Here is an 18840-nt window from a genome sequence, read left to right on the forward strand (position 1 = left end):
TTGTTTCTCTGGAGAACATAGACTATTACATAAGGATTATGCAAAATGATCAAAGTAGAGCCCTTGACACACTGCTATGTTTTACAGAGTCAGCATTCATACTCCTCCATGATTCTTCAGGTGTTTTGCTTTTTGTTTTTTTTTTTTAAGATTTTATCTATTTATTTGACAGAGAGAGCCACCCAGGTGCCACTCTTCAGGTGTTTATTAAGCCAGCTTTGTGCTGGGCAATGTCAGGTACTGGAGATACCTGATATTTAAGATATTTAAAAAGACTGTTCTCAAGGAGCTAACATTCTAGTGAAAGAAGACAAATAATACACAAATAATTAGATTTCAGAGATAATTCCAAAGAAGGGTAAGTTCTGTAAAGAAGGCAAAAATTGGGGCGCCTGGGTGGCTCAGTGGGTTAAAGCTTCTGCCTTCAGCTCAGGTCATGATTCCAGGGTCCTGGGATCGAGCCCGGCATCGGGCTTTCTGCTCAGTGGGGATCCTGCTTCTCCCTCTCTCTCTCTGCCTGCCTCTCTGCCTACTTGTGGTCTCTGTCTGTCAAATAAATAAATAAATAAATAATCTTAAAAAATAGATTAATATCACAAAGAGATTGAAGTGACTTCTTTAGATTGGGGGATGGTGAGGGGAAGTCTTTTAGTGGATGACATTTGATTTTTAAGTTGAAAACTAAGGAGTGATAAGGAGCCAGCCATCAAAAGAGCGGTGGGTGTATGTGTGTTAGGTGGGGGTATTATCATAGAAGGGGAAGACTGACAGATGAGAAAGGCTTTTCTAGGCACAGAAACCAGCAAATCAAAGGCTCAGCAGTAAGAAAGGTCTCAGTTTGATTAGCTCTAGGACTTTTCAAAAACCCAGTGTAGATATATGGGGTGAAGGGAGATTGCCATCAGAGGATACTGTAGAGACAGATAAGAGGGAGGTTACATCTGTCTTAAAAGCTATATAAAATTATTTAATTTTTTATTCTAATTATTCTGGAGAGTTATAAGTAAAGGAGTGACTCAGTATAATCCATGCTTTTAAAAGATCACTGTAAGGGTTATGTGGAGAAGGGAGCACAGATGCAACAGTCACATCTAGGAGACTAGTTCAAAGAGTACTGGGATTCTACAGGTAGAGATGATGGTGGCTTGGACCAGGGTCCCTGGTTGTGGTGGTCTGAAATTCTGTGTCCTCCCAAATTCCATATGTTGAAATCCCAATACTCAATCTGATGGTGTTATGAAATCGGGTCTTTGGGAGGTGGTTAGGTCATGAACCCTCATGAATGAGATTAATGTTCATGGAAAAAAGATCTCAGAGAGCTCCCTTGTCACCTTCTGCCATGTGAGGATACAGTGAGAAGTCTGTAACCCACAAGAGAGCTCTTCTCTGATCATGTTAGCACCTACATCCTAGACTTCCAGCTTCCAGAACTGTGATAAATTTCTATGGTTTATAAGCCACCTTGTGTGTTATTTTGTTACAGTAGCTCAAACAGACTGAGATACTAGTGGAGATAGACATGGATGGATTTGGGGTGTGTTTGGGGTGGGGAGAGTAGAATTAATAAGACTTACTGAGAGACTGGATATAGATAAAGGGAAAGGAGGAATTAAGGATAATACCTAAATTTTGAGCTGAACACACTAAGCTATTGGTGCTTCCATTTACTATGAAAGGTAAAAGTGAGGGAGAAATAGACTTGGATAGAAAAAAAAAAAACCCTGTAAAATTCCTTTTTTAGAGAAGATTATTAGGTATCCAAGTGAAGCTGAGTGTAGCTTACTCAATAACCATCCAAACCCCTTCTTGCAAGCCTTCCTTTAGAGGTTAGAGAATTAAAACCATTTCCTCTCAGATCCACTTGCAGCTAGAGTTCTGCACAAAATTTAGGTTCTGGCAATCTTTCATGAACAGCCAGACATTCATGAACACTTGGAAAGCAAGCAAGAGTGAACATCTTAGCATACTGGCAGTATGAGAGGGTCCTGGATATTCTGCGGGCGGCACTCATGGAGGAGTTTCCTGGAGGCAAAGCTGCTATAGGTGAATAGTAACAACTTCCTACTAGAACATTTCCATGGTGTGGTTGGTTTCTCCTGGCTGTGTGGCATCCAGACCTGATTCTCTAGCCTTTTAAAAAAAAAAAAACCTGTAAGCTACTCAATACCCTATAACAAATACTGTCCTGTTTAAATTAGTTTAGAGGACTCTGTTATATGACACTAAGCACTCTGCTGGATACAATGTCAAATGTTAACAATTAGCATTATTGGTAAGAGTTATTCTACCATGTTCCATAGCCCTCCATCCTTTCAGGAGTGAGTATGAAAATTTAATTTTAACTCACCAAGGTTGAAAGCTGAAAACACCTATATATGAAAAAAAAATCCTGATATAATTATCTTCAACAATAAGCAGAAGGAATTCTCCAGTAATTTCCTGGCCAGGAAATTTGTAGGATGTGAGGTTTGAGAAAATATGGTCTGTTCAACAAGAAATAGAAAATCAATTCATGAAAACTAATAAATCGTGATTGAGAACCCCCCACACCCGCTCTACTGACTCCTGCTGCTGGCCTTTATCCAGCATTAATAAATCTCTGACAACACGTCCTTTATATTTTCCTTTGAATGGCAGCCTTCTGCATGGGTTTGATTTATTGCTTCAAGAGAATAGAGCACTGATCTTTCTGTGTGTTCGCCTACTGATGAAAGGAGCACTGACGTTAACAGTATCTAGGACTCAGGGGGTGCCAAAGGGCTTTCTAGATACTCTGAGAAAAGACCTTAAGAGTCAGATGGGTGGAGATAACATCAGCATAGAACAACCTGTTTGCTAATCTTTCACAGCATATTATGGATGAGAAACTTATTCCTGCCCGTTTCTAGGGAGGGTCATTAAGGAGTGGCAGACTATAATATTAATATGACTATACTAAACTGTCTTCATGCCCCATCAGTGTTTCCCAATTCCATTTGTACCCACAGCTTTCTAGTGTAAGCCCCCCAGAACCCTCTGCCTGGGCCAGAAGCTTGGCCATGTGGGACTGGCTAGATGTACTGGGGAGTTTGTGCTCTGGGAGGACCCCCAAAGCAGTGATGGACTGGAGTTGGTAGATAGATAGCTTATCATTTGTTGGATGGGACAATTCTAGGTTTTCTTTCTACAGTATTCCAGAAGGTCCCAAGCAGGATAAAGCCCCAGTGCCTGCAGCTGTAACCTACCTATTACTATACTCTGTAATGGTTATCTTTTCTTCTTTGTCTCCCTTTCCTGTTCCCTTACTGATAGAACTCCCAAATAAATATTTTGTACTTCCGTTCTTATCTTGGGTTATGCTTCTGGAAAAACCCAATATAAGACAGTGGTTAACATTTATACAGCACTTACTAGTTTGTGATGCACTATTCTAAGTACTCCAAGTTTATTACCTGTGTAATCCTCATAGCAATGCTATGAAATGAGCAGTATTAGTATCACCATTTTACAAAGGAAGGTCACAGGAACTTCAAGAGGTTTGTGGTCAAACAGCTAATAAGTTTGAGAGTCGGAATTTGAATGATAGGGTTTCTGGCTCCAGAATCTGTGCATTTAACCACTTGCTCTTTTCCATAGACTGTAGTTGTCTAATACAGTAGCCTCTAGCTAAATATGGCTATTTACATTTATTTTTAAAAGGTTTTATTTATTTATTTGAGAGAGAATGTGTGTGAATGAGAGGGAGATAGAATCTGGAGCAGGCTCTGCACTGAGCACAGCCTGATGTGGGACTCAATCCCACAACTGTCAGATCATGACCTGAGCTGAAACCAAGCGTTGGACACCTAACCGACTGAGCCACCCAGGTTGCCCTGGCTATTTACATTTTAAATTAATTAAACTCAATTGAATTTAAAAATTTAGTCTTTTAGTGAACACTAGCCATATTTCAAGTGCTCAAGAGCCACATGTGGCTAGTGGCTATTGTGTTGGATGGCACAGATATGGAAAATTTCCATTATTATGGAAAGTTTCTATTAGATAGCACTATCATGCAAGACCCCATTTTATATCTATGGCCTATTTCATATTTCTTTAACACCATAGAAACACTCACTTCCCCAGAAACATTCTCTATATAGGACATAGGCGAGGACCAGAAAAGATAGGAAAGTACATTAGAATTCTTTAGCACTGCTCATAAGAGATATACTCACTTCTTTCCCTTAATCCTCCTTTTGATTTGCTCCAGCCAGTTCTACTGAGCATGCTTCTTTTGGCTTTTCTTGACAGCATTGAATTCGGCAGGTGAAAATTCAGGTACACGGGGCCTAGGGCTAGGGGAAGATACATTATTGGAGACCAGAAGAAATTATCAGAAATAAAAAATATTATCCTGCGCTCTTGATTGAGAGGATCTTATAGGCAACTAAATATGAATAACTACTATACTAAGATGAATATAAGATGACTAAAAATGATTGGCCAAGAGTTGAAAATCACAGCATCTGACGTCTACAATCCTGGAGGTAAACATCCCAGTTAACTCAGGCCCTTACTGAGGATATAGCACTGTGACTGATGATAATTGTGAGTCATCCAGAGAAGGTTAAGAGGAGAATGTATGCATTATAAAATGGTTTCCATCCAAACGGCTTTTAAAAAGGTACACTTTTTCCATATAAAGTATGTTTCAGTTACCTGGAAATTTACCGAAACTCCCCTTTTTTCTGACATTTTTTTTGAAATCAGGAGATTTTGCTCTAATTAGCTTTACAAGAAAGTTTTAAGGACTGTATTTCTACTTCCTTTGTAGTGTGGGGCAATGCTCTCAGACAGCAAAGAGAGAGTCAATTTTGGTCCTGTGGGTCTGAGCCAAGAGAGAATTTTAATCATCTCAGAGGAACCCAACCTGAGTAATTCCTTGACGTCATTCACTAAGTCTGTCCATCTCTAACAGTGACCAGCTTGGGTCCGGGCCACCATGCTTTGCTCATTCTCTGGCAAGGAGAGACAATTCTAAAAATATTCTCTAGAAGGGACTTCTTTGGGTTAAATATTGGCATCTCTATTTCTCTTGGATTTGGGAAAAAGTCTCCAGGCAGGTGGCCTGTGATGGGGAGTGGGAATCAGCTGAGGTCAAGTGCCTAGTGAAATGGGTCTAATTTGAGAGCTCTGCAAAGACTGTCTGTATCTCCCTCTTTTAGCCAGTGTTCTTAACTGGTTGAGTAGAAGAGAAAGCATTGCAAAGACATAAATTTCTAGTATAAACTCTGGTAGGGAAGGGAAATCCAACAAGAAGCAGATGACATGATACTTTATATGAAAAACCCAAAAGACTCCACCCCCAAACTACTAGAACTCTTACAGCAATTCACTAATGTGGCAGGATACAAAATCAATGTACAGAAATAAGTTGCTGTTTTATACACTAACAATGAAAATATAGAAAGGGAAATTAGAGAATTGATTCCATTAACTACAGCACCAAGAACCATAAGATAAGGGTGCCCGAGTGGCTCAGTGGGTTAACCCTCTACCTTCAGCTCAAGTCATGATCTCAGGATCCTGTGATTGAGCCCCCACATCCGGCTCTCTGCTCAGCGGGGAGCCTGCTTCCCCCTCTCTCTCTCAGCTTCTCTGCCTACTTGTGATCTCTTCTGTCAAATGGGTAAATAAAATCTTTTTTTTTTTTTAAATAAGATACTGGGAATAAACCTAACCAAAGAGGTAAAGGATCTATATTCAAAGAACTACAGAACACTCAGGAAAGAAATTGAAGATGATACAAAAAGATGGAAAAGGATTCCATGCTCATGGATCGGAAGAATAAACATAGTTAAATGTTTATACTGTTAAACATTTAAAATTAAACATTTTAATTTAAACATTGTTAAAATGTCTATACTGCCTAGAGCAATCTATACTTTCAATGCCATCTGATCAAAGTCCTGGCATTTTTCAAAGAGCTGGAACAAACAATCCTAAAATGTGTATGGAACCAGAAGGGACCAGAAATTGCTAAGGAAATGTTGAAAAGAAAAACAAAACAGGGGCATCACATTGTCAGATTTCAAGCTTGACTACAAAACTGTGATCACCAGGACAGCATGGTACTGGCACAAAAACAGACACAGAGATCAGTGAACAGAGTAGAGAGCCCAGATATGGACCTGCAACTCCATGGTCAAATAATCTTTGACAAAGAAGGAGAAAATATACAGCAGAAAAAAGCCTGTCTTTTCAATAAATGGTGCTGGGAAAGTTGGACAGCTATGTATAGGAGAATGAAACTTGACCATTCTCTTATACCACACACAAAGATAAACCTCAAAATGGATAAAAGACCTCAATGTGAGGCAGGAATCTATCAAAATCCTAGAGGAGAACATAGGCAGTAATCTCTTCAACTCCGGCCACAACAACTTCTTTCAAGACATGTCTCCAAAGGCAAAGGAAACAAAGGTGAAAATGAACTTTTGGGGCTTCATCAAGATCAGAAACTTCTGCACAGTGAAGGAAACAGTCAACAAAACAAAAAGGCAACCCATGGAATGGGAGAAGATATTCGCAAATGACACTACAGACAAAGGGCTGATATCCAAGAGCTATAAAGAGCTCCTCAAACTCAACACTCAGAAAACAGATTAATCATGTCAAAAAATAGGCAGAATACATGAGCAGACACCTCTCCAAAGAAGACATACAAATGGCTAAGAGACACCTGAAAAAATGTTCATCATCATTAGCCATCATGGAGATTCAAATCAAAACCACATTGAGATACCACCTTACACCAGTTAGAATGGCCAAAATTAATAAGACAGTTAACAACATGTGTTGGAGAGGATGTGGAGAAAGGGAAACCCTCTTACACTGGTGGTAGGACTGCAAGTTGGTGCAGCCACTTTGGAAAACAGTGTGGAGATTCCTTAAGAAATTAAAAATAGAACTACCCTATGACCCTGAAATTTCACTACTGGGTATTTACCCCAAAGATACAGATGTAGTGAAAAGAAGGGCCGTCTGTACCCCAATGTTGATAGCAGCAATGGCCACAATTGCCAAACTGTGGAAAGAGCCAAGTTGCCCTTCAACAGACAAATGGATAAAGAAGATATGGTTCATATATACAATGGAGTATTATGCCATCAGAAATATGGAGTATTATGTCCATCAGAAAGCATGAATACCCAACTTTTGTATCAACATGGATGGGACTGGAGGAGATTATGCTGAGTGAAATAAGTCAAGCAGAGAGAGTCAATTATCATATAGTTTCATTTACTTGTGGAGCATAAGGAATAACATGGAGGACACTGGTTGAAGGAGAGAAGTAAGCTGGGGGAAATAGGAGTGGGAGAAGAACCATGAGAGACTGTGGACTCTGAGAAACAAACTGAGGGTTTGGGAGGGGAGGGGAGTTGGGATTTGGGAAAGCCAGCTGGTGGGTATTAAGGAGGGCACATATTGCATGGAGCACTGGGTGTGGTACATAAACAATGAATCTTGGAACACTGAAAAAAATGAAATAAAATTTTTAAAAAAAAATGAAAGAATGAAGCAAGGACCCAGGACAAACTTGGGGCTGTGAGCAGTTGGTTGTCTCTGTTGTTGGAGATACAGGATGGACTGAAAAGTGAAAAAACTGCAAGACATTCAGAGGAATACATAGACACAAGATTTCTTTCTATATCCCATGCAGTTAGATGTTTATCCCTCCTGGGTCCTAGAAAACCTGGAGGATTACTATAATGAATGGCAAACTGTTAGCCTCCTTCCCTACTCATTGGATTATACTCTACCTCATACCCCATCCCACTGACCCATGCAGGAGATTGGAGGACTCTTAGAATGAATGAAAAGACAAGGAAAAATTCTTATACCCACTCATAGTTTAGGATCCCCTCCAGTAAAATGGAGAGGTTGCTTCCCATCTAATCATTATATTGAGGCCTACTGATGGACAACTCTGACAAGTCCCTTATTCTGATTAGCAGTTTATTACCTTTCTCTTAAATATAAATGAGCAGTCAAGGAGAACTAGAGGTGTGAGAATAGCCTCTAATGGGAGAAGAACAAAACGAATTTTAACTTACTCTGTTTTCTTTGCAAATTTCCTAGGAGAAATATTCCTTAGGGGTATTTCCCCTAGGGAAAAACAAAACCCATATATAATAGCTTCAGCAAACTAGAGACAAAGTTGTATTCATTAAATAAAAACAGGAGTATGTAAAAAGTAACACTCACAAAATAAAAACAAAAAACCTCCTGGAAATTAAAAATACAATCAAGAGAACTTAAAAACAAGGTAAATTAGAAAAGAACCCCCCAGCTCAGAATGTTGAACCCAAGGTGGTAAAGGAGGGAGGAAATTATCAAAGAAATAAAGCAAGAAAATTTCCCTGAAGTGAAGGGCATGAATTTTCAGATTACAAGTGTTCTCGTAGTACTCATAACAATAAATAAAAATAGCCTATGCCAAAGTACGTCATCATGGTATTTTAGAACACTAGTGAGAAGACTCTGAGAGAGAGAGATAAAAAACAACAAAAAAACCCCAAACAAAACAAAACAAAAAACAAAAAAGAAGAAGAAGAAGAAGGAAAGGAAGGAAGGAAGGAAGGTTGGTTTCCACAGAGGAAATAGAAAACAGTGGAGAATATTTTCAAAATCTGAGTGAAAGTAATTTGCAGCCTAGAATTCCATTTCCAGAAAATCTATCCATCAAATAATGGTGAATGTGATCCACAAAAGTGAGAGGAAACCAAGAATGAGGAACAAATAAGATCAAGGAAAAGGAATAAACAGGTAAGAGCAGAAAGAAAATTAGACAAATGAAAAGTGAGGGAATTACTAGAAGTAAAACAAATAACAAGAAATTGTAATCAAGTATACTATGTTGATCAGCTGAGAATAAATAATATTTACATTGTTTAATTATGTAAACCCTTAATATCCTTCTGACAAATAAATTATGACATTACCACACTGAAGGATGTGAGTAGGGTAGGGATGTATTTTATTTGGGTAGAGTATATACAAAGATTTTCTGTTGAATACATCATTTTAAACTTTATTTATTTGAAGAGAGAGAATGAGGAGAGAGAGCACGTTACAGAGAGCATGAGAGGGGAAGGGGCAGAGGGAGAAGCAGAGTCCAGGACTCCAGGATCATGACCTTGGCAGAAGGTAGTCGCTTAACCAACTGAGCCACCCAAGAATACATCATTTTAATACAAGCATCAAGAGGGCAGGGTTTTTGTTCATCATGATTGCTAGTGCCTGAATGATGTCTGGCACATAGTAGGTCCTCAAATAAATATTTGTTGCATGTATAACTTACTCCTAAGGATATTTCTCCTAGGAAATTTGTAAAGAAAACAGAGAGTAAGTAAAAATAAACTTTAAAAATTTAGTATATAGAATCTCTTTCTCTCTAAAATTGGTTAAGACAAGCAGTTTCAACAGGGTATTTACCCCAAAGATACAGATGTAGTGAAAAGAAGGACCGTCTACACCCCAATATTCATAGCAGCAATGGTCACAATTGCCAAACTGTGGAAAGAGCCAACTTGCCCTTCAACAGACGAATGGATAAAGAAGATATGGTCCATATATACAATGTAGTATTATGCCTCCATTGGAAAGGATGAATACCCAACTTTTGTATCAACATGGATGGGACTGGAGGAGATTATGCTGAGTGAAGTAAGTGAAGCAGAGAGAGAGTCAATTATCGTATAGTTTCACTTACTTGTGGAGCATAAGGAATAACATGGAGGACATTAGGAGAAGGAAAGGAATAGTGAGTTGGGGGAAATTGGAGGGGCAATGAACCATGAGAGACTGTCGACTCTGAGAAACAAACTGAGGGTTTTGGAGGGGAGGGAGGTGGGGGTTGGGAGAGCCTGCTGGTGGGTATTGTGGAGGTCACATATTGCCTGGAGCACTGGGTGTGATGCAAAAACAATGAATCTTGGAACACTGAAAAATAATTATTTTTAAAAAGACTAGCAAAAAAAGACTAGCAGTTTCAAAATTTAAAAGTAATTACATAAGATAGTTAAGCAGAGCATCAAAATACTTGAGATGATTTAAAAGCACAAGGCATTCCTGAGAAACTATCCTTTGTAAATCTTTATGCTAGCTGGTTTGATTGGGGATGCCTTGGAGCTCCAAACAGTTCCAGGGAAATCAAAATTTAATTTTCTCAATTTAGAACGCAAGTTATTGTATTGACTTTTCCTTCCATCCACTCACTAATATAATACAAGGATGCAGTGAGGAAAACTGCTTTTGAGCTGGTGTACTTCGGAAGAGAAGTCCTCAGTACTTCCTCTCACATTAGATTCCAGAAAGTTTTCACCTGGACACCGATTCCTTCTGTTCGGTAAAGAGGTGTGTCTTTGGATCAAGGATCTGTTTTGCCATCTAATGGATCTAAATTGGGTCTATTTAGTCCAACTTGGCTGCGGATTTACTGCTGACTCTGACTGTTATGAACCCATGGAACTTCACACTCTTTCATCCTCTTGCTGACTCCCCCTTCACCGAACATTGGCTGTACACCTACTGTGCGACAGACACTGTGCAAAGACAGGAAAGAGAAGACCATGTCAAAGAATTCTGGATGCTTACAGGTGAAATAGCCCGTCACTTTGCAGTGCGCAAGAAGATATTCAAAGCACGGACCCAGGTATTTTGGTGTTGTTTGCCTGCGGGTGGGGTGCACACCTTACTTGTCAGAGGCCTTTAAAGAAACATCCCCGGACTTTATCCGAGGTAGCAGCTGTTTGCTGGACTGTGGGCAACCCAGTTCGCGCCGTGGGGGCAGAGGGCACAGCTGGGGACTCCTCTTGGTGGCTGCACAGCTTGTCCCAACACTTCAGGAAAGCCCTAGCTCTCTCCAGTCCTCAATCCCAAGGAAACTTGGAAAATTTTTCCCCAAATTCTTATTTGTGGGCCTCCTGGGAGGCCAAACCCCAACCTGAATCCATCCACGCGCCCCATCTGCTTCCCAGGCTCAGGGCGCCACTAGCTTCGTCCGGCTAGGCAGCTTGGGGCTTTAGGGTCTGAGGTCTTCTGGAACTGCTTTCCTACTCTTTCCCCCTCCCCCTCGTCCCCTAAGTCGGCCCAGCTATTTCCGCAAGTTCCCCAGAGCTCGGGGGAGATAGGAACCCTGAGCTCCTGGAGCCGGTTACAGGCTCTGCCAGACTTCAGAGACCCTAGCAGCCGTCCGGGAACAGGCGGTGTAGAGGGCAGAGACGTTAGTCAGGTGGTGCCTCCCAGCTGTGCCTTTCCATGCCACCGGGAGAGAGGGACACAGAAGTCTCCTGTTTCTGCAGGGCTTTGGGAGAAAGGGGCCGGCTTCTCCTAGCCGTCCTCTACTGCTCTGAGCTACTCTAGGCGCAGCGTACCGGGCTACGGGAAACCTGGGTCATGCAGCCACTGTGCACTCTGCTTGTTGGGGTAGCAAGCAGGCCCGGCAAGAGCCACCGGATTCCAGGATCAGGATTCTTTGGGGTTGTTACCTGGAGTTTAGTTGCCCAGGTGCAATGGCAAATAAGACCCAGAGGGCCCAGACAGGCAGCCCCTGAGCGCCCTTTTGATCTGCAGAAGCAGTAAGCACCAGCAGGCGGGATCCCGTGAGCCTCTGGCTTCACCCTCTGCCCTTCACCACCAGCCGAGGCTATTCGAGAGGCTTCTGAGCTCAGGATGGGCCAGAGGGCTTATTTGGGGGCACAGCCCTCACCCCTTAAAAGGACCAGCCAGAGGCCCCGAGGTGTGTGTGTGTGTGGGGGGGGGGGTAATCTTCACTTCTTCCTACTGCTTCTATCCGCCAGCCCACTCTATGGCCCTTCGCCAAGAGCTGGGGATCTCTCCGCGCTCAGGTGGGGCGAGAGCCCGCAGCGAGGGCTCCAAGAACCCGGCTCTCCTTAAAGAGATAAAGCTGAGACAGGGTGAGTGCGCGCGTGCTTAGGGAACAATGTGCACCCCTGTGTGTTAAACGTGTTTGTTACCCAAAGCAGAAACTGGCAGGGTCGCTTTTGGGTTTGGGAGACGTTGGTTTAGCTTGTTGGGCGCGCGCTCATTTGCTAACAGCGGGTGGAGGCGCGTTAAGTTGCAGCAAGTACTGGCTCTACCCGAGTGTCCGCGTGTGAATGCGAAAAGCCGAGCGGTGGCTGGGGTCCAGGTGTGTCAGTGCCGGACGTGCGCCCCGCGCGCAGCGTGAGTGCACTCACCAGCCCGCCTGTAGCTGAAAGAAGCACGAGTGTGAAAGTCCGAAGGCTGCCCTTTGGGTTTGCAGCACCGGCTGTCCTTTGTGGGACCGCTCAGGAGCCCCGCCCGCTCCGCAATCAAGAGCTTCAGAAAAGTGGGGTCGGGGTGTGGTGCGACGCAGGTAGAAACCCGGACACAGTCTGTCCCAGCGCAGCAGCTAGGCAAACAGAATCTTGAAGCTCAGGACAGCTGTGTAAACCAGCCCAGCGATGCAGTGGAGGGTCCTGGGTTAGAGTGGAAGATGCTGAGCCGGCAGTCCAGGTCTCGGGAGTAGGAGGGAAATGCCAGCTTAGCCCCTTCCCCTGTCCTCCCTCCCACTCCCAACCGTCCCAAAGGAGTGAGGCCAAGGTGGCTTTGCTCGCCAGACTAGAAGCAGAACAACTTTGCGTAGCGCAGGTGGTGTGGGGGTGGGGGAGAGCAGAGGATAGCTCAGGAGTACCCAAGGTGGTCCAAGGAGATCAGTCTTCCAAGCTCCTCTCCCCTGCCCCCACCAACTTCTTCACAGGGGACTATTTCAGCTGAGATTTCTTTATAGGACCCCAGCCTGCTGTTTAACTTCCTGGGGGTCTAGGCGGCCAGTCCGGATGGTGGGGGAGGAGGGTCCCATACTGGTATAGTAGGAGGGGTTTCGAGATCGGACGGAGTTCAGGCACCAAGAAAGTGAGAGAAGCTCTGGCACCTCACCGTAGGTAACGCCAGACTCCCCGCTGGGCCACCACTTTCTGGACGTCGAAAGCGCTCCACCCCTCCACGCCCTCCCGCTCTCCAAGCAATGACCTCATTGCAAAAGACAGCCAGAGCGGATGGTTCCCCTCCCTAGAGAACCAGTGCAGGGAGGGCGAGCAATGACGCAATTGGAGCTGGATAGGTCCTGGCCACTTTGGATTGGCCGCGCGGACTCGTGGGGACCCCCCTCCCACTATCGCTGGAATAAGAGCCCAGAGCTCCGCGGGGAAGACGCCCGCAGCAGGCGTTGTGTCCATCGGGGCGGACCGGCCGCTAGAGCTCTCCAGAAACTCCAGTATCCAGGTGAGGAACTTCCCACTCCGCTAACTCTAGTAACTTGCCTCTGGATTAGTTCATCTGGTTTGCTCCATCTATCTGCCTTTTGCCTCTCAAGGCCGTTGAGGCCCACCCGCAGGCAGGTGCTCCTAGTTCTCTGTCCCGCTCAGGGGAAGGAAGGTGGCTGTTAGAGCGTTGTTTTCTAATTAGCGCAGGTGGAACTCCAAGCATTCCCTGGGCGTCGCCTGGGGTCTGGAAACTCCGCCAGCCCAGGTAGGCGGGTCTGAGGCCCCTGCGTTTGTGCACCTTGGCGTGCAGGATCCAGCCTAAGTTTGGTCTGGGAGTACCCTGCGCGATCTGTGCCCTGAGGAATCAAGTTTGATTGTCAGGACGGCGGATCCTTGAGACTTCCTATGAGGGTCCGCCAGCCCACGAGCGTCCTGAGACGCTGGCGGGGACCTGGGCTGTGCAGTCAGCCGAACAGGGCAGAGGCTCACCTCCGGAGGCTGGCGACCAGCAGCAACAGCTAAACTGCACTCCAGCACAGGGGGCTGGGGTGCCAGAGCCCAAAGGCACCAGTAACTGGCAGGTTAAAAATTTCGCCGAGTCCAAACTCACTGAGAGGTCAGTGCTCCTTTCCAAGGTACCCTTCCCACTTCCCTCTCCCACGCATTAGCGGGGAGGGGAAGGTGGTCGTGGATTTCTCAGTCCCTGAGAAGAGTGGCACAGTGGGAGAACAGTTGTGTGTTAGGGTGGGCCCTGCTTGGTCGCTGCAGAAGGCAGAAGGGTGTGCATGTATTTGCAGGCACTGGTGTGTGGTTTCTCCCTGATTTTCCACAGAACTCTACCAGCCCCACGACACCTGTTTCTGCTCTACAACCCCTTTCTTTGCTGGTATCTTTTCAAATTCCCAACAGCCCTTCTGGCAAGTGCAGGGAAGCTGGGGGAGGCGGGGCAACTTGACTGAAGCCACAAGGCAGCTGTGACTGAGGCAGCACAGGAACCCAGGTCTGTGGGCTCCAGGCCTTGCTGGGTCTTGGCGCAGCGTGTAATGTCTTTCTCTCCTTACAGAGAGGCATCATGGGCTTCTGGAAGTCCTCCCCCTTCTTGGCTTTCAGCATCTTGGTCCTGTGCCAGGCAGGCAGCCTCCAGGCGGCACCATTCAGGTGAGGCAGCCTGAAGCCTTAGAACCTTCCCCTTCTACTGTCCCTGGGATCAGGCAGTCCTTGCTTCTGAAGTCACCCCTACAGTTAAGATGCTTGGTGGACATTGAATTCAGCCCTGCAGCGGCGGTGGGGAGTAGAAGGCATGTCCTCAGGGAAAGTCACAGAGACCAGGAAGCCTTGCTGCTTATCCTGGGGAGGAGGCAGGCAGGGGCTCAGAGCCTCTGTTGGGTTTGCTTCCCCTCCCCCAGGTCTGCTTTGGAGAGCCTCCCAGACCCCACTGCGCTCAGTGAGAAGGAGGGCCGCCTCCTGCTGGCTGCCCTGGTGAAGGCCTACGTGCAGAGGAAGGCAAATGAGCTGGAGCAGGAGCAGGAGCAGGAGGAGATGGAGGGCTCCAGGTAAGCCTCCCCACTCCGCCCTGGCACATCCGGAAAGACGTATCCGAGAGAGGTAGGAAGAACAGCCTCTGGCCAGAAGGAGTCCAGCAGCCTGTGGTTGTTCACCAGGCCATGCAGCGCTGCCGTCCTCAGGCTCGTGGAAGACCTGTCCAGGTGGAGCCGAAGAGACTGTGGTTAGACACATTAAAAAGGCCCATTCCTGAAAGCTGTTAGGAGATAGAATGGGGAAGTGTAGAAGCCCTTACATGGGGCATTGGTCTTGCCCTACTGAGGAGAAATTCCAGCATCGGTTGGCTTGGGACTGGTAAGTGTGAAGCCAGGGGATGGACTTGGTATATCTCAGGATGTTTCAGAAATTGAACCAGTGTGTTCTTTCACACTGACAAGGAGCCTTTACTGCAGGTTGGCAAGGTGAAACCAAAGGCCTTTGCGGAGGGTAGGGTTGGGTAGGGCACTGTCTGAGGTAGGTCTGGGGTCTTTAAATGTGTAGGCTGTGCAAAGATGCGCACGTTGTCGGGGGCCACATGCCCTGCTCCTGCCTCCCCTCCCTGCGTCCCCTGAGCTTGGAGCACACACCAGCCCCGGCCTGGCCGTGGCCCTGCTGGCTCAGAGGCATGAGATGCACAAGCAGCTACCCTGCAAATCTCAGTGCAGAGCATGACGACTGACGTATTGCAGCATGAGGAATGCTAGGGAAGACTACCCCTTCCGCACCACAGCCCTTCCCCACCCTGCCCTGGCTCAAGAAACCTCTAGGTTCTCCTACTGGTGGATTGAGAGCTGTGTGGCTGCCTGCCCCTCCTGCCTCTGCTCCAACTGCCCCCTCCCTGGCCCAGCCTTCTGCATGACTGCCCTCTGGGGCAGACCCTGGGCATGGTATTGTCTGGCATGTCTTTTCCCTGCAGCCTGGACAGCTTCCGAGCTAAGCGGTGCAGTAATCTGAGTACCTGTGTGCTGGGCACATACTCGAAGGACCTCAACAACTTTCATACATTCTCTGGCATCGGCTTCGGGGCTGAAACACCTGGGAAGAGAAGGGACATAGCCAGCGGCTTGGAGAGGGGCAGTTAACCCCACTTTGGGGCGCCCCAGGATGCCAACTGAACTCCCACTCCTTCCTGATTTCCCTTCCTGCTCCCACTGATGAACTTAGCGCATGCAGATTTCACTTCGGTAGCTCTTTAAGCTGGTATTGGCAGCTTTGCTTATGCCAGAGAATGCTGGGGATCTCAGGGTGGAAGGGAAGAGGGCAGGACTCCTAGACCAGGTTAGAGGTAAGAGCAAGGGAAGCTTTGTGAGATCCCAGAGGATTTCAAAGCAGAGCCCTCCCATTTCTGCTTCATCCCTCATGCTTCACCATTGATGAATAAACCTATTTTCTACAAGAATTTGCACTGTGGTGGTCATTACTCTGGTCCCTGTCTGAGGCTTGAGAGTGACCAGAGCCTATGTTCAAACGTAGCTTTAGCCTCAGGGTAGCCGGATACAGGCCTTGGTGAGTGGTCCCTATGAACCAGCTCCACCATCAAGAACAGGTGTGCTGAGGAGCAGGTAAACACTTCTGGGGGAGGATGCAGCATCCGTGCTCTCTGAGGCCCTTCCAGGTAAGACTTCAGGGGATTTTTATTTTCCCATGGAAAGTGGTTTTGTTGGTGTCTGTGGCTGCCGTCTGGCTGCTGGTCGCTCCTTGCATGTCTTGGGGGTAGGGCTGCGCCTTTGGTCATCCCTTCCTCCTGGTTCTAAAAGAACTCTATGTAAGTGCCAATAACTGTAGGTTTTAGTACGTGTGTCCTGGAGTCTAGCTTAGCACTGGGTTTTTTCTTTTTCTTTTTCTTTAAGTTTTTATTTAAGTTCCAGTTAGTTAAAGTGCAGTGTAACATCAGCTTCCTGCATACCCTATAGTGATTGCACACTTCCGTACCATTGGCGTGAGGTGTTTTTCATGAAGGTCTTTGGGCAGGGCTCCTAGCCAAAGCTGCCAGGCCATTTCTCCTAACAGCTTTGATAATTGCATTTAGGAGAAACCCTTATTCTTAAGTGGTATGTCAAAGAGCTGCAATTCTCTTTATGAAGGCCCCATGGGGCAAGCTCCTGCCTCTTGCCTCTCACTGACAGGACTTGTCTTCTTTCTCCATCCTGCAAATCAGCATCACTGCCCAGAAGAGATCCTGCAACACTGCCACCTGCGTGACCCATCGGCTGGCAGGCTTGCTGAGCAGATCTGGAGCTGTGGTCAAGAACAACTTTGTGCCCACCGATGTGGGCTCTGAAGCCTTTGGCCGTCGCCGCAGGGACCTTCATGCCTGAGCAGCTACTGGACTCCAGGAAGAAGGTGACCACCCTTGTATTGTTGAATGGGAGGGGAAGGAATTTGGAGGTTATGATCCACATTTTGAACCCACTGGACCTGGTAGGGTGTTCAGATCCCTTCCTTCCAATAGCATTCTTCCTTCTGAATAGTGAGTTTCTTTTGTACCTCAGCCTGAAATCAGAGCACTGGGATAGGCTGCAGACACGCAGTGTCATTTTTCTAAGAGGAGATATGAAAAAAAAAAAAAAAAAAAGCTTGCTGATTGATAGTCGCTTTTTTTTATTTTTGCTAAAAGCCTATTGATACCTCAGACCCATACTTTGTAAATGCTATTTAAGGAAGCACTCCCGTAAATTTGTTTTCTTTTTAGTAATAATTGTGAATGTTCCCTTCTTGTCCTTCTTATTCTCCAATTTATCTTTCTTCTCCTCCACTTCCTCCTCCTTCTTCCTCTTCTTTTTTTATTTTTATTTTTTCCCATCTCAGGTAACCATGAAGCTGAACTCACCACTTCTATTAATTTCTGTTGACAACACTTGGTGAGAAGGCCCCATGGAAGATATACATGTTTGCATCCCAATAGATACTGGAAAAAAAAAAAAAAAGCACCTTTGTCACTTGAAAGGAATGAAACTGAATGCAAAATAAGCTAATTCCATATGTATTGTGTGTTTTTTTTTATATATTTGATTCTGTGTGCAGTGTGATGGCATCTATTATTGGCTTATCTGATAGCAAATGGGTTCTCTGAGAGCTATCCTGTTGATCATGGTGGCTCTGCCAAGCCTTAGCGGGGGCAATAAATCATTGCCTTCATGGCCTTTAGGACACATGGGAACAGTGATGCTTTGCCTTGTTGTCTAAGAACATGATTGTATACTTTGTTTAAGGAAATCTCAATATTGTACCATTTGTGAACTTCATCAAGATTAAAAACATATTTTGGATACATGTGTTTTGAGACCCTGGTGGTTCATTTCAACTTGTTTCCCAGTGTAATAGTAATAATAGTAGTCATTGATGTTTTTTGAGTGCTAACTCAAAATAGGCCAGATGATATTCTAAGACAGTGTTTTATACCTATTAATTCATTTAATCTTTATGACAACTCCATGAAGGAGATGCCATTATTATTTCCACTTTGTATCTGAGGAAACAGAGGCCTGGAGAAGTGAAGTCCAAAGTCACATAGATCGTGGCAGACTCAGGTGGTGGTTTCCAGAGTCTACGGTTGAAACCACTGTGTTGTATACTTCTCGACAGTGGCTTCTGACATGTTCCAGAGACCCATGCACTATTCTTTGACCTAATGGCCTGACATGGTAGATTTTGAAGACAAATGGAAAAAAAAAAAACCAAAAACATACAAACAACCTAGACTTTATATAATAAAATGCGTCCCCTCTGCCCCATTACTTGGTGGTACAAGTTGAAAGTTTGTGTCCCTACCCCCCAAAAAATTGTATATTGAAACCTCACCCTCAAAGTGATGGTCTTGGGAGGTGGGGCATTGGGAAGGTGATTAGGTCATAAAGGCCATCCCTTGGTGAATGGGATTTGTGTCCTTTCAAATAAGGATGGAAAGGAATCCCTTGCTCCTTTTGCCATAAAAAGTCACAGTCAGAAGACTGCTCTGAGGTAGGAAAGGGGCCCCCACCAGACATGAAATCTGTGGGTGTCTTGATTTTGGATTTCACAGGCTACA

At 45.2% G+C, this 18840-nt stretch overlaps 1 protein-coding gene across 2 annotated transcripts; it reads left to right on the top strand.

Annotated features, from left to right (window-relative positions):
• The first annotated feature begins 13221 nt into the window (after positions 1-13221).
• Positions 13222-17839, top strand: LOC116599167 (calcitonin). Of its 2 annotated transcripts, XM_032358885.1 has the most exons (5): positions 13222-13290; positions 14335-14429; positions 14678-14824; positions 16972-17156; positions 17622-17839. In XM_032358885.1, exons 2-4 carry the CDS (start codon positions 14344-14346, stop codon positions 17129-17131), a joined length of 393 nt encoding a protein of 130 aa, XP_032214776.1. In that variant the 5' UTR covers positions 13222-13290; positions 14335-14343; the 3' UTR covers positions 17132-17156; positions 17622-17839. The 2 variants fall into 2 exon arrangements, with proteins under 2 accessions (XP_032214776.1, XP_032214775.1); XM_032358884.1 differs by lacking the exons at positions 16972-17156; positions 17622-17839 and adding an exon at positions 15730-15971.
• The last annotated feature ends 1001 nt before the right edge of the window (positions 17840-18840 follow it).

This window comes from Mustela erminea, chromosome 9 (assembly GCF_009829155.1).
Source record: "Mustela erminea isolate mMusErm1 chromosome 9, mMusErm1.Pri, whole genome shotgun sequence".
NCBI lineage: Eukaryota > Metazoa > Chordata > Mammalia > Carnivora > Mustelidae > Mustela > Mustela erminea.

What these genes read in the sequence shown, in the direction of transcription:
- LOC116599167 (XM_032358884.1), top strand. Translation starts at nt 14,344, where the DNA reads ATGGGCTTCTGGAAGTCCTCCCCCTTCTTGGCTTTCAGCATCTTGGTC. An exon ending in CTCCAGGCGGCACCATTCAG is followed by an intron (nt 14,430 to 14,677) that starts GTGAGGCAGCCT and finishes CCCCTCCCCCAG; the next exon opens with GTCTGCTTTGGAGAGCCTCC. An exon ending in GAGGAGATGGAGGGCTCCAG is followed by an intron (nt 14,825 to 15,729) that starts GTAAGCCTCCCC and finishes TTTTCCCTGCAG; the next exon opens with CCTGGACAGCTTCCGAGCTA.